This window comes from Salvelinus alpinus, chromosome 12 (genome assembly GCF_045679555.1).
Source record: "Salvelinus alpinus chromosome 12, SLU_Salpinus.1, whole genome shotgun sequence".
NCBI classification, from domain to species: domain Eukaryota; kingdom Metazoa; phylum Chordata; class Actinopteri; order Salmoniformes; family Salmonidae; genus Salvelinus; species Salvelinus alpinus.
The window spans coordinates 43,920,406-43,937,038 of record NC_092097.1 but is presented as its reverse complement, the minus strand read 5'-3'; the positions used below and the strand labels follow the sequence as shown (position 1 = coordinate 43,937,038).

Here is a 16,633-nt window from a genome sequence, read left to right as displayed (position 1 = left end):
TTGTTTGTGAACCTTCCCAGTGATGAGTAGCTCTGTTGCAATCTAGGTTGAGTGTACAGTTGATCTTGGGATGCAATAATGTGTGGTCAACATCTAATGTCATCTCATTAACAGATGAGTGGTGAGGTTTTACATGTGTAATAAAAGCCCAGTTTAATCATTAACAGAACAATGTCATCTGAACATCTAGTTTTGATACATAGTATCCACATTCACTCTTTCGATTTACACGTACAAGACCTCAGATAAAATCACATGCAACACACACATACAGTACATAGTTTACAGGTGCATGTGTGTGTGTGTGACAGCCAGAACTGTGGTAGAAGTAGTCTCATTCGGCTTGTGTGTGTATGTGTTCCATCATACGGAACAGAAGAGTAAATAGCAAGCATCCTAAATATGGATGTGGTACATTTGTTGACCTTGAACACTTGGTATAAATCTTGTTTATTAATATTTAAAATGAATGAACCTGGTTGAGGGAATTATTCAAATATAGCTGCAATTACTCGTAAAGTGAGAACGTGGACACGCATTGTCCCTTTATCAGAACAGCCCTTGTTAGAGCGCAAATAGTCCAACCTTTGTAAAGTCATTAAGGAGAGGGATCGTCAGTAATGATAGAAATGTAGCATTTAGATTAAACATGGTTCTATGCACCAAAAGATAAGAGACTTGTGTCAGGACCAATCAAAGGCTCACTCAGTCTAAATGTTATATTTCTATCTGAAAAACTGGGTAACTTTGCACCTTTATGAAGTTTCCAGGTATGATATGTCTGTTGCAGCCATGATGGACATAGAGACTCTGGATTGACAAGCCTGGCAGACATTTTTCAATTAACTGTCTGAGGCATTTTCTCAGGTGACAGGAGGCGTGGGTGGCAGGCGCTGATGGGTAGGTAGGCAAGGCGGGCATGGTGATATCTCCGCCCATTTGGGCCTGTAATGAGCCACTCTGACGAGCTTGTCTGACAGCAGCCAGTGAGAAAAAATTCTAACCGTAAACAGCCAGCGAGGGATAAGAAGTGCAAATGAGAGTGAGAGAGGAGAAAATGTGTCATGTGTGCTACTCTTAAGGCAGCAATACATTCTGTTTTAATGGGACACCACTGCAGTAGCATGCACTCTGTAGCAGCAGCCTGTTGTGTTTGATACCAAATGAGGAAGTAAAGTGATTTGCTGGTCCAAACTCTCTCTCCACCCCCATCCGTCTCATCACTCCTCTCCAAACATCCTAGATGTGAATTACGCCATGCATAGATTACGCATGAGGTAAGACGGAAGTACATTGGTTTCAAATGGGATGTGGTGCACACTAATGAGACTTTGCATATCCCGATAATTGCAAGTAGCCAATAACATTCCTCAAAAATAGTTGCAGTCAAAATCTGTGCTACTAAGGATAAAAGAAGCCAGTACAACAGTTGAAAGGAAAATAATTGGGCGCCAATCGCTTCCTTTTATTTTGGATTGAGATAAAGCCTGAATCTATACAACCGGTAGAATGAGATTAAGTAAACTTCAGACAATTATTTTTAGATCCGAAACTATTTAGAAAAAATTGAGTGAAATATCCCTTTAATCCTGTCCTCATGAACAAGATACTGAGCATACAAAAAAAATGTAGGTACAAACTTTATATTCACATGATCAACAAATTGCATTTCTTAGAGGGGGAAAGATAGTATAAACAGTGCATTTTGATGGTGTATCAAATGGTGCAATTGCACCCCCTTGAAACTACTCAGCTAAACACACCTGAAAGAGAAATCACTTCAATCACATCACCTTCCATCAAGTTGTAATTTGTTTCGTGAGAATTGTATATCAATAACAGGACAATTACAAACATTTTTCAAAAACTTACAGAAATAGCCCAAGGGACATTCTGATGTTCTTTGCAATCTTTGGTTAGAAAGTTTATTGGTTATTTTTATTTATACATGAATATTAACCATGAAGATCACCATACTCCCATCTGATGTTCTTTGCAATCTTTGGTTAGAAAGTTTACATAACACATAAGAGGGGATTATCTAATAAAAGGTTAGCATGATTATTTTACCACAAAAAAAACTACTTAAATCATCAATAAAGAAAAACATACAATCATTGCATTCCAAAATACAGATAACATTAACGGTTACAGGACTGTACAAATGTTCATTTTTTTCTGTTCCAATCCAATGCTAGTGTCCCTCCAACTCCGTGATTACAATCACAGAATAAGAGAGTACCACTAAAAATGCATCATTTATAGACCTAAATCAACTTATGCGTTACACAACACTTTATGTACTGTAATGTATACTGGTCAATACCAGACCTGGTTTCAAATACTTTAGCTAGGCTTGATTGAGCTTGCCTGGCACAATGGAACTAATAGAATACTGGCAAATCTGCAAATCCTGTCCATTTGGCACTCCAGGCAGGCTAAAGTAAATGATAACAGTACTTAAAGATTTGAAAAAAGTATTTGAGCCCATGTCAGATCACCAAAGGTCCTTGGTTTGATGTAGCAGCAACTTCACACTGGCAAACAGTTACTTTTTCTTCCATGATTAGACAGATCAGACTGATTAATTATCGTATATACAAAGGTATCCCATTAAATAGAGATTCAAACCTCAATCCTTTTTATGTTGATATTTTAGGCTAAGTGATTTGTGTAACAGTGATTTTAGTTTAACGTTAAATAAAGCTATTTCAAGTCATTAGTGTTTAAAGCAAAATCAAATATCGCATAGTTCGTTAGAAAATAAAGTTTAAAATAAGTTTGTGATATAAATTGGTATAAAATGTACGGCAGTAGCTTCCCATATTACAGTATATGTTAACAAGAATGAGTGTTTAAAGCAAAATCTAATATTGCACAGAAAATACGTTTGATATTTATTTAACCAGGTAGGCAAGTTCTCAAGTTCTCATTTACAACTGCCACATGGCCAAGATAAAGCAAAGCAGTTTGACACATACAACACAGAGTTACACATGGAGTAAAACAAACATATAGTCAATAATACAGTACAAAAACAAGTCTATATACAATGTGAGCAAATGAGGTGAGATAAGGAAGGTAAAGGCAACAAAAAAGGCCACGGTGGCGAAGTAAATACAATATAGCAATTAAAAACAATAGAATTGTAGATTTGCAGTAGGTGAATACGCAAAGTAGAAATACTGGGGTGCAAGGGAGCAAAATAAATACAGTAGGGGATGAGGTAATTGTTTGGGCTATTTATAGATGGGCTATGTACAGGTACAGTGATCTGTGAGCTGCTCTGACAGCTGGTGCTTAAAGCTGGTGAGGGAGATGTGATTCCAGTTTCAGAGATTTTTGTAGTTCGTTCCAGTCATTGGCAGCAGAGAACTGGAAGGAGAGGCGGCCAAAGGAGGAATTGGCCCTGGGGGTGACCAGTGAAATACACCTGCTGGAGAGCGTGCTACGGGTGGGTGCTGCTATGGTGACCAGTGAGCTGAGAAGGCGGGACTTTACCTAGCAGGGTCTTGTAGATGACCTGGAACCAGTGTGTTTGGCGACGAGTATGAAGCGAGGGCCAGCCAACGAGAGCGTACAGGTCGCAGTGGTGGGTAGTATATGGGGCTTTGGTGACAAAACGGATGGCACTGTGATAGCCTACTCAATAAACTGGATGCAGTCTATTGGAGGCTATTTTGTAAATGACATCGCCGAAGACGAGGATCGGTAGGTTGGTCAGTTTTACGAGGGTATGTTTGGCAGCATGAGTGAAGGATGCTTTGTTGCGAAATAGGAAGCCAATTCTAGATTTAACTTTGGATTGGAGATGTTTGATGTGAGTCTGGAAGGAGAGTTTACAGTCTAACCAGACACCTAGGTATTTGTAGTTGTCCACATATTCTAAGACAGAACCGTCCAGAGTAGTGATGCTGGAGGCGGGCAGGTGTAGGCAGCGATCGGTTGAAGAGCATGCATTTAGTTTTACTTGTATTTAAGAGCAGTTGGAGGCTACGGAAGGAGAGTTGTATGGCATTGAAGCTCGTCTGGAGGGTAGTTAACAGTGTCCAAAGAAGGGCCAGAAGTATACAGAATGGTGTCGTCTGCGTACAGGTGGATCAGAGACTCACCAGCAGCAAGAGCGACATCATTGATGTATACAGAGAAAAGAGTTGGCCCAATAATTGAACCCTGTGGCACCCCCATAGAGACTGCCAGAGGCCCGGACAACAGCCCCTCCGATTTGACACACTGAACTCTATCGGAAAAGTAGTTGGTGAACCAGGTGAGGCAATCATTTGAGAATCCGAGGCTGTTGAGTCTGCTGATGAGGATGTGGTGATTGACAGAGTTAAAAGCCTTGGCCAGGTCAATGAATACGGCTGCATAGTATTGTTTCTTATCGATGGGGGTTAAGATATCGTTTAGGACCTTGAGCGTGGCTGAGGTGCACCCATGACCAGCTCTGAAACCAGATTGCATAGTGGAGAAGGTACGGTGGGATTCGAAATGGTCGGTAATCTGTTAACTTGGCTTTCGAAGACCTTAGAAAAGGCAGGGTAGGATAGATATAGGTCTGTAGCAGTTTGGGTCAAGAGTGTCCCCCCCTTTGAAGAGGGGGATGACCGTAGCTGCTTTCCAATCTTTGGGAATCTCAGACGACACGAAAGAGAGGTTGAACAGGCTAGTAATAGGGGTTGCAACAATTTCATCATTTTAGAAAGAAAGGGTCCAGATTGTTTAGCCCGGGTGATTTGTAGGGGTCCAGATTTTGCAGCTCTTTCAGAACATCAGCTGACTGGATTTGGGAGAAGGAGAAGCTGGGAAGGCTTGGGCGAGTTGCTGTGGGGGGTGCAGTGATGTTGACCGGGGTAGGGGTAGCCAGGTGGAAAGCGAGGCCAGCCGTAGAAAAATGCTTATTGAAATTCTCAATTATAGTTGATTTATCAGTGGTGACAGAGTTTCCTATCCTCAGTGCAGTGGGCAGCTGGGAGGTGTTCTTATTCTCCATGGACTTTAGTGTCCCAGAACTTTTTTGAGTTTGTGTTGTAGGAAGCAAATTTCTGCTTGAAAAAGCTAGCCTTGGCTTTTCTAACTGCCTGTGTATATTTGTTCCTAACTTCCCTGCATATCTCGGAGGCTGTTTGATGCTAATGCAGAACGCCACAGGATGTTTTTGTGCTGGTTAAGGGCAGTCAGGTCTGGAGAGAACCAAGGGCTATATCTGTTCCTGGTTCTAAATTTCTTTAATGGGGCATGCTTATTTAAGATGGTGAGGAAGGCATTTTTAAAGAATAACCAGGCATCCTCTACTGACGGGATGAGGTCAATATCCTTCCAGGATACCCGGGCCAGGTCGATTAGAAAGGCCTGCTCGCTGGTGTTTCAGGGAGCGTTTGACAGTGATGAGTGGAGGTCGTTTGACCGCTGACCCATTACGGATAGAGGCACTGAGGCAGTGATCGCTGAGATCTTGGTTGAAAACAGCAGAGTTGTATTTAGAGGGCAAGTTGGTTAGGATGATATCTATGAGGGTGCCCGTGTTTACGGCTTTGGGGTTGTACCTGGTAGGTTCATTGATCATTTGTGTGAGATTGAGGGCAACAAGCTTAGATTGTAGGATGGCCATGGTGTTAAGCATGTCCCAGTTTAGGACAGATATAAAATAGTTTAAAAAACATTGTGACATTGCAGTGGTTTCCCATGTACAGTGGCTATGTAAAAATGAACAGTTTTGTTCCTTGACCACATAACCTTTAGAAAAAGAGTTTAAAATAATGTTACTTTTTCACCATAATACCGTGGTTTGACCATTACTTCAGCTGAGGGGAGGCAAAGAAGCCTTCTTGGCGACTTGAGCTAGTGGATGCCTTGCTCTTGCTTCCAAATCTGTAAACGTATATAAGAATAAAAAACATTCAACGCCATCACTCTGATATAACCACAGATTAAGCAAATTAAGAACAGATATAATCCAAGCTAACGAGAATATTAAAAATACATTCAGGCAGATTTATCACCCAATAAACACATTTAGGGCTGACTCCATTTAGTTGACTGGTCGATTGTTTGGTCAATAGGCTGTTGGTCGACCGAGATTTCCTTAGTTGAGCAGTAGCAAAAAAAAAAAATGATGGTGTACAAGACACATGCCTGATTCGCGCCTGTCTGAGTGGACTAATCCATTGTGGAGGCCGTGGGGATGACACAGTCCATCACTCTATGACATGTGCTACTGAAATTGTATATGGTTATATTACATAAGAACAACGATGCAAAACTAATAAAACATTTTATAACAAATGTGCTTTCTATTTTTCTTGTTCTGAAACATCAGTGCATTTTCTTAGACCATGTTGCTATGTGCATAATAGCAAAGTTAACCAGCATATTGGTGTTGAGAACAATGCGGCAGAGACAGCAGCGGAGTTAGGAGATGAGAAAGACAATTAAGACAAGGGCTGTTAAGAAAAGTGAGGCGAGAGGAAACCAACTTAATTCGGTCTATAATCAATAGCCTAACATACATGTGCCTGGTTTAATAGATCATCAATATATCTACAGAAATAAGACAAACAGGCAACAAAAGCAGGATCTGAATGTTTGTTTAATAGCCTACTGATTCCGTGAGCACCAACGCAACCACAACATGTTAGATAAACAATTTCCCAAATTAAACTGGTTTTGATCTTTGCTATGCTGTAATGGCTTAAATGATATATTTTTCAATTAGAACAGCCTCTCTGGTATCATTTATAATTGATTTAGTGCTGTTTACGCTGTTCTAAATTCCTTCTTATAGTTATTATTATGATCATCATTAGAATAATAAGTAATGTTGTTATATTAATAGGCTTAGTATAGCAGCCTTGTATAACCACCATCGAGCTGTAGGCCTAAGATCCCATCCTGTTTAGCCTTAATACCATAACTTACTGAGGCCTATATTTCAATACTTATATAGGCTACTGTATCAATCAATCATTTATTCGTTCATGTCATCACACAGCATACGAGACATTCATGATTTGAAATGCAATCAAGCATTTTAGTTAAAATAAGCGACCAAAGAATAATTAGCGCAAACAATAAATAAATAGTTCCATTTTGGAAAATGCATTCATTGTTACAATATATTTTTCTGACCATTTGTAATCTATACAGAACCTGTTTGGCACACATAATGTGCTTGCTCCTTTACTTATTTTTCTTGATGTCCAGTATTTTCCACAACTAGTCAAATTCATTCCATTTTGCTGTCACATGTGCTACGTGTTCAGAATTTGTTATAAGCAATTTATTGATGCGATTATGATATAGTTCAGGCCCTATTGTTCACGTGCAGGCGATGCATACGTGTCACGTAAAGAGAGTGTTGAGGGAATGTTTTTCCTAAACAAATGAGGGATTTCGGTAACATAACTTTTCAGTCAGAAATGGCAGTAATTATGTTGCAGCTTCAGCAACACAGACAGCGTGATAAACACTGTTGATGTTCTGTGGTGGTCGCTGCAGCACTTTAAGAGAGAGACAACGGGTGCTAGTCACACAATCACTTTTTTTAAACACAGAGCTGCAAGTGTGAGTCCAGCCCGGCACAATCAAATCAATTGCGGTCAAACTCCCTCTAGTCATGCGTGTGACTATTGGGACTAGAAGTGCAGTGTGACTAAGTTTTCATCAAACAGTGCACTTAAAGCATCAGACAAGCTCAGTGCATATTTCGTTGATTTGTTGATTTGATTAAAACACATAGGATTTGTTTATATATGGAAAAATACACGTTTTCAAATTTCGACCAGACTACTCTCGGGCGACCAAGATTTTTTTTTGTTGGGGACAGCCCTAAAACACATTAGACCCATTTGAGATGTGCCCTATGGTTAGAGTGTGGTGCTTACATGGTGGTGCTGGAGAAAGTCTGTTTCATGCGCTGGGACAGGGAGCTGGAGGAGGGTGTTTTAGTCATCTGGTGTTCTGGAGTGGTCACTGGTCCCAGCATGCTCACTGTGTGGTCAGAGAATTAACACATTTAGGAGAAAATTATTATTTTAGGCTGGCCAATATTGTGAAATCATTTTGGAAAATTGCCCACCCCGTATTTCCACATCACATTCAAGCATTACACACACACACAGTGTGAAACTGTACTGTAGCTCCAAAGTGAAACTAAGAGCATGCCATTTACTTCATTCAGTACCTTTTTAAACTATTAACATAGCAATGGTAAAGGATACTGAATGTTTGGTATTTTAGACCTTCCTTAACACTACTGAATGTCTATAGGCCAGGAGAGACGGGTTCTCAAAGCTGTTTACCTTTGTGGTCTGGAGTGTTGTAGCAGTTAGCATCGTCTTTGACCACATCGTCTGGATGGGTGTGCTGCTCCACTGTGAACTGGCTCCAGTACTCATAAGGAAGGTCCAACAAGCACTCCATCACCTGTGTACATCAATAGGAATCTCTCAAAACTGTTTTCACCACTTAAGAATTGCCTTCTCTAGAAAGAACAGTGCCTTTCTCTGTGTGGAGAGAATCATTGTTATTGGGTATTCAAAAAGGTACTGTAATACAATAACAATATTCTGTTCAACTAGACAGCCAATAAATAAGTGTCCACATAATATAGAAATAACTTAAATTCAGCTTAGGGTCTGAGTATTATTTTACATATGTATGTCTAAATATATATTTGTATAGATCTCTACATACCCGTGGTTGTCTGTTGGTGTCGTGCAGGATGGTCATGGGGTCTGGGTCTGGGACGGCATGACCCACCAGGGTGGGTCCAAACACTCTTGCCAGATTGGTGATGTCCATCTTGGTGTCTAGTACACACTGGGCCACCCTGAAAGAACATCGTAAACCATTTCAGAGAGATTCAAGTCAGGTTCAAGCTCCTCCAGTGCCTTGTGAAATCAGGACTTGCTTTTAAACTCGTCTTTGATTATGGGGGGCAGTTACTACAGAATTTAAATAACATTGACAGTTACATTTGCCAACATCCACCACTACAGTTTACAAACATGTGCAGGCAGGGGCACCACTTTCGACTGGTTTTGCAAGTTACAGATTGTGCCTCAAATGGCGGTTTGATGGAGTAACCATGAGGTGGATTGAAGCTCTGCCATACCTCTGCAGGTGGATGGACAGATAGGCCAGAGTGTCTCTGTTAGGATGGGGCAGCTCACTGATGGTCTGGTAGATCATTGACAGGCTATTGCCATTGTCCGGGATTTCTGTGTGCAAGACAAGAGGAGTGACATAAGAGCTCCATAGACTATTTACAAGGTGAAGAAACCAATGCGTCAGTCAACAGCTGTAGACGGACCTGCAGCCTCCATGAAGTCGCGGTTGAGGCGGAAGGTGAGGAGGGGCTCCGGGAGGTTTCTCAGGAAGTCCTTGAGGAGGCCCGTGACACAGTGGATGTCCTCCACCTTGGCCAGGGCAGGCACTGTCCTCCCCCGCAGGAAGCTCTTCTTCAGCTCCTTCACTGTGCGCCCCTCGCCCGACACACGGTACAGACCCATCTGACAGGGAAGGAGAGAGAAAGAAAAAATGGGATGGAATATTAACTGGCAGTCAGGATAGGGATGATGACATCAGTTCAATGGAAATTATCAAGGTAAAAACAAAACATTTGTAAAAAGTGCTGATATGCGAAAAAAAAAAATTATGTGAATTTTGTATGTGCTAAAGTGGCAACATTTAAGTGCTGAAATGGCTGCTCACCTCGTGTAAACCCCTGTGCTCAATCTCCTTGACACAGTGGACCACCAGGGCAGGGATCATGGGAGAGGAGGAGGGAGCGTAGTCTGCAAGGGAGCTTGGCTGCAACACAAGATAAACACTCATGACATGGGACATTTGGAGAAGGCATTCAAAACACATATGGTGCGATACAAATCAGTCATAATCCATCTAACCATACCCAGGACCCTGAATCATAAAAAATACAAAATCATTATTAGTTATTGCTGTATAAGCATTGCAAATATGAAGTGTTGTCAATCTAAGAATATATAACTAACTGCCCAGGTGTAATACCTCTCTGGTCCTGATGGGGGTGCTGCCTGTAGAGATAGGAATACATGGCAGGGTGCAGCGGTCGCGGCACTCTGGGTGAGCCACCAGCCTGCAGTCCTGGCACCTCAGGTAGAGCTTCCCAAACTTGGTCTTCCTTCCACACGGCACGCAGAACTCTGACCTGATCACCTGTGTGAGGAGAGGGGACGGGACAGACAGAGGCTAGTGACAAATGGGACAGACAGAGGGTAGAAGAGGGGACGGGACACACAGAGGGTAGAAGAGGGACGGGACAGACAGAGGCTGGTGACAGACGGGAGAGAGAGGCTGGTGACACAGGTTTGTAGGCCAAACCTTTCGGACGCTAAAGACGTTTTCATGAGTAGACCGATTTTCATGGTCTGACAAACATCGCTCTAGCTCTGTCACCTGATGCGGAAGTGCGACATAGGCAGATGTGATGGATTGAGACGCATCCAACGCAAAAAACATATCTCTAGCTTAAACTGATGGATTTTGATTTTTTTAATGCTAATTAGATTCACACAGAACAACAAGTGTATTACAAACAAAAGCAATAACAGAAAGTGTACCGTTTTGGCAAGGAACTCGTGCTTTCGGGCCCCCACTTTGGCTCTGGGTGTTTTGGTTGGGGGCGGAGCCTTACTGCATGGAGTGCTGAGAGCCTCGTTAGCTGTCTCTGATTGGTCAATAGAAGTAGTGTCCCAGCCCTGAGCAGCTGGAAAAACAAGAGAACGCCAAGTTTTTACCCCTCAAACTGGAAGAACTACTTAATTTTCTTCAAATTTTAAATCTTGATACATTGTGCGCATCTGAACATGGCTGTCAAGAATAAGGCTTGTTAGTGCCGTCTCACCGGTCCTCTTCCTGCTGCCTATCCAGTAGCCAGGCACTGTCTCCATGGTGGACACGGCCTCTACCGGACCTCCGTTGACGGGCACTGTGATGGTGGTCTTGGTCACTATGGACTCGTTCACCTGTAATAATACATATATAAAACATGAGTCACATGAAATAATGCTGAAAAAGGAGAAAGCAAAACATAAGTATTTTTTTACAATTGGAAGCAACTGATAAAGGTCTACAGAGCAATGTTTTGTTTACACGCAAACGTTCGAGTGATGCGCGCGCATGCTAACATCAAAAACCCTGTAGCAGAATAGCTTTACACCGATGTTGGTACCTTGACAAACTTAGCAGTGAGTGATGACCATGAAAACCCACAATGGCTATAGCTACTGTATGTTCAAAAAGTATATTACTCTTCTGGCTTTATCTAGCTCTATTTGTGATATTGTACCTTGTCTCGCTTAGGTTGCTAGGTAATCAATCCTCTGACATCTGCAATGTTGGAGACGATAACCATCTGACTACTTTTGTTAACTTGCATGTGCTGCATCTGAATTTGGATGTTGTCAAATTCAATGTAAACAAGCCTCTTTCTGGTTCCAAACTGAGCACGCAACTTCTCATGACCCGGCGGGAAATAGGTCTTTTGACTGAAATTCAACACATTGAATACCAGTGTGCTGAATGCTATCCAAATCAAGTGAGACTACGGTTAGCAATTCAGTTTTTCTGTAGTATTAGCTACATTGGCGTTAACTTCAGAAGCCTGCACGGAGTTGCCTGGCTACCCATCCACACCGCTCCAGCCAAACTGACGGTTCTTCTCCACGATTAGTTGGGATTTGCCTGCTGAAAACCCTGCATCCCACTGCTGGCTTGCTTCTGAAGCTAAGCAGGGATGGTCCTGGTCGGTCCCTGGATGGGAGACCAGGTGCAGCTGGAAGTGGTGTTGGAGGGCCAGTAGGAGGCACTCTTTCCTCTAGTCTAAAGAAATATCCCAACGCCCCATGACAGTGATTGGGGACATTGCCCTGTGTAGGGTGCTGTCTTTCGGATGGAACGTTAAACGGGTGTCCTGACTCTCTGTGGTCACTAAAGATCCCATGGCACTTATCGTAAGAGTAGGGGTGTTAACCCCGGTGTCCTGGCTAAATTCCCAATCTGGTCTTCATACCATCATGGCCACCTAATCACCCCCAGCTTACAATTGGCTCATTCATCCCCCCCCCCTCCTCTCCGCTGTAACTATTCCCTAGGTCGTTGCTGTAAATGAGAATGTTCAGTCAACTTACCTGGTTAAATAAAAATAAATAAAACATGTCTAGAATGCAAACACATTCTGATTGTTCTGATTGGTCCCAGAACCCGATTCTTTGGGTCGGAGCCAGCCTACATGATGACGTTATCAACTTCGATTGGTTAGAGAAGATCCAATCACTTATTCATTTATTTTGTGCAATACCCCTCATTTTGAAGTCACACAAACAACTTCTAGGATTGCAGTTTCAGACTGAATGTATGTAGCGATCAATAGAGCAGAGGAATTCAATTCAGGGTGAGTGGTCAGGCAATGCATTGTGTAGTACCCTCTCGGAAGTGCGGCCAGTGGAGCGGGGTTTCTTCACCACCTGCTGGGGAGGCTCAGCAAGGGTTCTGGAGGAACGCTGTGGAAACAAATAGGAATGACTGAGCTAACAATACTTCCAAATGACTGAGCATTGTAGCACTACATTCCCACACTATCCTTGACTAGACACTTTAGATATAAAATGATAAAACATTTTACGTACATTTCCATTGAGGATCTGTCAAGCTCTAAACTAAACAGTAACTCTCCACTCACCCTTTTCTGCAGTTTTCTCAGTCGCACTGTCCTCATCACAGAAGAGTCCCAATCCTACAGGAAATATAGAGCGATGACGACCCAATAGTTCATGTTTATATAGGTACTATTAGTGTGGCTATATCTGTTTGTCACTTTTTCTATTTTTGGCATATTGTTTTCATGTATTTTTGCGATGTGTCACTATGATGTCCAAGACAAATGTCCCCTTGGGGACAAGGTGAAAATGTAAAACGCAATACTAACCAGAGAATCATCTGTTTTGTCATAGCTAATGTCTGACAACAAGGAAGCAGATTCATCTATGGTGGTTAACCTGAAAGACATGACGGTAGGCTTGGTTACGATCCCTGTTTTGAACCTGAACAATCTGGGTCATATTCACTAAACACAAAACTGAATCAAACGTTCCGAAACAGGGTAAGCATATCTAATTACGTCCTAAAAGAAACATATATTTTTGTTTTGCATTTCAAAACATTTTCCGTTGGGTGCTCCAATGAATGCAGGCCAGACACGGCTGATGAGGGCCTAGTAAAGGGATGTACAGTGCCTGTGGCTGTTGTTGAGGTTGGGGTTGTTCTTGGCAGCCTGCGCAGCCTGGGAGTGGGCGTTGAGGAAGGCCAGGGCAGAGCGCTGCTCCTCACTCAGGTGGAGGCTGCTGCTGGAGCTCTCCGCCACCAGCATATCCCGGATCAGCTGGATCTGACGCTCCTACACAGAGATCAGGAAATTACCCCACAATGTCATAGCCACCCAAATAGTGTGTGATTTTGTGAATTTCTTACCAACTCATAACTAGTAACTAATTAATCTAACCATAGATTTCTTCAAACTTTGTCCTCTTTTTGACAATAAACATCACAAATGAGCAGCATTACGCAATAGAAGCCACCACAACATGTACAATTCTGACGTAGAATCACCTGCGACCTGTACTGTAGCAGTCTTATAAACTGTTTACCAACCAGTTTCTCGTATTCTGCCTCTGCCCGCTGGCGCCGTCTGATCTCCACGTCCACCTGGTTGCGGGCGTGCTTCAGCTTTATCTCCAGAGCCCCCCTCTCAGTCTCTGTTTTGGTCAGCACCTCCTTGCAGGCTCCCAGTTCCTCCTCCCACTGCAGCCACTTCCTCCTGCAGTCCTCGAAGTTCAGAGCCATTTGGATGAACTCTGATCAAAGAAATAAGGCCAAGGGGATGGTTATTGGTTGAAGATCTGCTTTCATCTCATTCAGATCAGTTTACTCTTTTGAAGTCAATCTCCCCTATGGTTTTTCTGGTGAGGGGTGAAGGGGGGGCATTGATGCCAACATTCTTTCAGGTAGGTGGCAACAGAGATGGGCAAGGGTTCGACCTTGTCTAAGTGAATGCGTAATAAGTCATTTTGTTATCCATTTTAGATGATTTAGCGTTTTTCAAACCTACCTCCACCCCCCTTTCAATTTTGGGGTCATTAAGTGTCTTGTGCAAGGGCACCTGGAATACTCACTCCAGCAAACGTTCAATGTCATTACACGTGGGTTTTCAACCAACAACAACCTGCGAGTTTCTGGTCTGCTGAAAACCTGCCATCCCTGATATGCAATGGCATGGGCACTGATTCAACAATCCACCAAAAGCATGCTCCACTGGTCACTTACGTGGTTCGAGGCCCTCATTGAGAATATTGGAGCATGCACAAAGATTCTGGAAATGGTTGAGCAGGTTCAGCACTGTCGATTCCATGTCCTGATAATACAAGGTGACAAAAGGACATGGGGGGGACGGTCACGTGACAGAAACCCAGCAGGGGACTTCAAAGATTTTCTAGCAAAGACAATACAGTATGTTTTAGAAACTCTGTTTCTAGTATAGCTTTTTCTCTCCGACTTTATTTATTTGGTAGGTAGTTATAACGTTAGCAAGATTATAAATAATAGATAGCTAGCCTAGCTGCCAAAGTTAGCTAAACAGATTGAAACGGACTCACCTCCACTTTTTAGCAAGCAAGCAGGGTATTAGCTACTATAGCTAGCTAACGTTTGCTAACTTTAATAAAAAAAATACAAATATATTGAAAACAAACATGAGCAGAAACTTACGGACTTTGGTCCTTCCATGAACAGTGTCCCACGGCGGATGTTTCCAGCTGCTATCAAAGGCAACATATATTGTATATCGTGACAATAAGTGGGCTACGTTGTTTCTAGCAACGCAAGCTACAACACCTGTCTGTTCCAACTTTTCCAAGCTTTTCAAAAACCAGGCGCCGAGAAAGAAGGCGTTTCTTCGGGTTGGTTTGCTGACTATGCAGATGGCAGCTATTTGGGCATTATCGCCACCATGAGAGTTGGAGTGTAAATACGCTTACAACAAGAGGCTAAATACATTCGAATAGGGCAGGTTTTCCCAAACTCGCTCCTGGGGGCCCCTGGGAGCACGTATTGTTTTTTGCCCTAGCACTACACAGCTGATTCAAACCATCAAAGCTTGATGATGAGTTGGTTACTTGAATCAGCTGTGTAGTACTAGAGCAAAAAACTGAAATGTGCACCCAGGGAGGTCCCCAGGACTGAGTTCGGGAAACCCTGGAATAGAGAACATACAACTGCCTTGTAAAAACCAGTGTTGGTAGAAAAAAATAGAGAATACATTAGAGAGAAATGTTCCATGTTACATTCTCCAAGGCTCTGGGGTGTAAGACATTAAAGAGATATAGGGTGGAATGTCTGTGAATTATCAGGTCTTTTACTCAGACCTGTTCTCCTTTAGTTTGTCTGTCACACATGGGACATACCCCACAGCATCATTAATCAAACCATGCTGGCGTATCTGGGCCCTGCATCAGCTTTACTGTGCCATATAATGAGGAGGACAGACACTCACTCACTTGCGGACACACGCTAACATACAAACACATTTGGATCAAAATTGTATGTGTTTGTAAAAAATAGGACGACATGCAAATAGGCAAACACACACCTGTACACACACACCACGAGCATTAACTCTGCTATGCTAGTCGCTCACTCATAATTGTCTTCTTGCTCTTCCACTACTGTAGGTCCATTAGTCTTGATTTGAGATCATTGGACTTGTCAGTCAATAATACTGACTCTTTGTCTATATCTATTATTTATACAACAGCTAGAGGCCCTTTCGTGGCTCTGCAAATATTCCACTAATCAAGCATCAATTAACTGTCGGAACTCTCTTTCTCCTCTCAAATCAGTCTACTTTGTCTTGGACTGACTAGAGAAGTTAGTGAGTTTCCTCTCTAGGAAGCTTGGCATCCGTCTTACAAAGACTGTGATATGGAAAGAGAATATGGAATGACTTTGCATTACCAAACAACCCAGAGAAGGCATTTTGGGAAATAAGCCACCACCTATCATGTCAGTGAAGAGTTTTACCAACAGATTTCTATTAAAACACACCACTCCTTCTGCCCTACATCACTTAAATCTGTACGCATTCTTTGTACACACAATTCTCCATCCACTGTAGCACTTTAACACAGACCAATCCTGCAACTCTAATGCATACTATCCACACGTATGATGCTGATAGGGCTTCCCGCCACCTACAAGCATGTGTTCACACATGAGTTAAACTGATTAGAGTGAAACATGAAACTACCTGTAACACAGTGTGGCTAGATCAAGTATTTTACAGTAAAGAGGGTACAGGAGAAAAGGCCTTCACTATCAGACTCAGGAATAACAACAATGAGGGTAAAAGACAAACAATTAACCTATGTAGATATATTCCATGTTGAATTTGCATTCCAATATGACACTTGACATACATCACAGAAGACTGAAATAATGTATAACAAAACTGTTTGACACAGAATCTGATATTTTAAAAAATAACAATGTTTTTAATTGTGAAAGTGCTTACCTTGAGCTGGATCCTGCCAGAACAGGGTCG

At 42.3% G+C, this 16,633-nt stretch overlaps 1 protein-coding gene across 2 annotated transcripts; it reads right to left on the bottom strand.

Moving 5' to 3' along the window:
* Positions 1 to 1,429: 1,429 nt before the first annotated feature.
* On the bottom strand, positions 1,430 to 14,957 carry LOC139536208 (rac GTPase-activating protein 1-like). Of its 2 annotated transcripts, none has more exons than XM_071336529.1 (17): positions 14,803 to 14,957; positions 14,362 to 14,449; positions 13,690 to 13,892; positions 13,275 to 13,435; positions 12,968 to 13,037; positions 12,722 to 12,775; positions 12,465 to 12,542; positions 10,886 to 11,006; positions 10,602 to 10,747; positions 10,030 to 10,197; positions 9,715 to 9,813; positions 9,314 to 9,512; positions 9,116 to 9,221; positions 8,695 to 8,830; positions 8,301 to 8,424; positions 7,884 to 7,989; positions 1,430 to 5,871 (listed from the first exon to the last, which is right to left on the bottom strand). In XM_071336529.1, the coding sequence occupies exons 1-17, from the start codon at positions 14,866 to 14,868 to the stop codon at positions 5,796 to 5,798; spliced, it is 2,001 nt and encodes a 666-aa protein (XP_071192630.1). In that variant the 5' UTR covers positions 14,869 to 14,957; the 3' UTR covers positions 1,430 to 5,795. The 2 variants fall into 2 exon arrangements, with proteins under 2 accessions (XP_071192630.1, XP_071192631.1); XM_071336530.1 differs by having other exon boundaries at positions 14,807 to 14,952.
* Between the last annotated feature and the right edge of the window lie 1,676 nt (positions 14,958 to 16,633).

What these genes read in the sequence shown, in the direction of transcription:
- LOC139536208 (XM_071336529.1), bottom strand. Translation starts at nt 14,868, where the DNA reads ATGTTGCCTTTGATAGCAGCTGGAAACATCCGCCGTGGGACACTGTTC. An exon ending in TCATGGAAGGACCAAAGTCC is followed by an intron (nt 14,450 to 14,802) that starts GTAAGTTTCTGC and finishes TTGTATTATCAG; the next exon opens with GACATGGAATCGACAGTGCT. An exon ending in CCCCCATCAGGACCAGAGAG is followed by an intron (nt 9,814 to 10,029) that starts GTATTACACCTG and finishes CTTGTGTTGCAG; the next exon opens with CCAAGCTCCCTTGCAGACTA.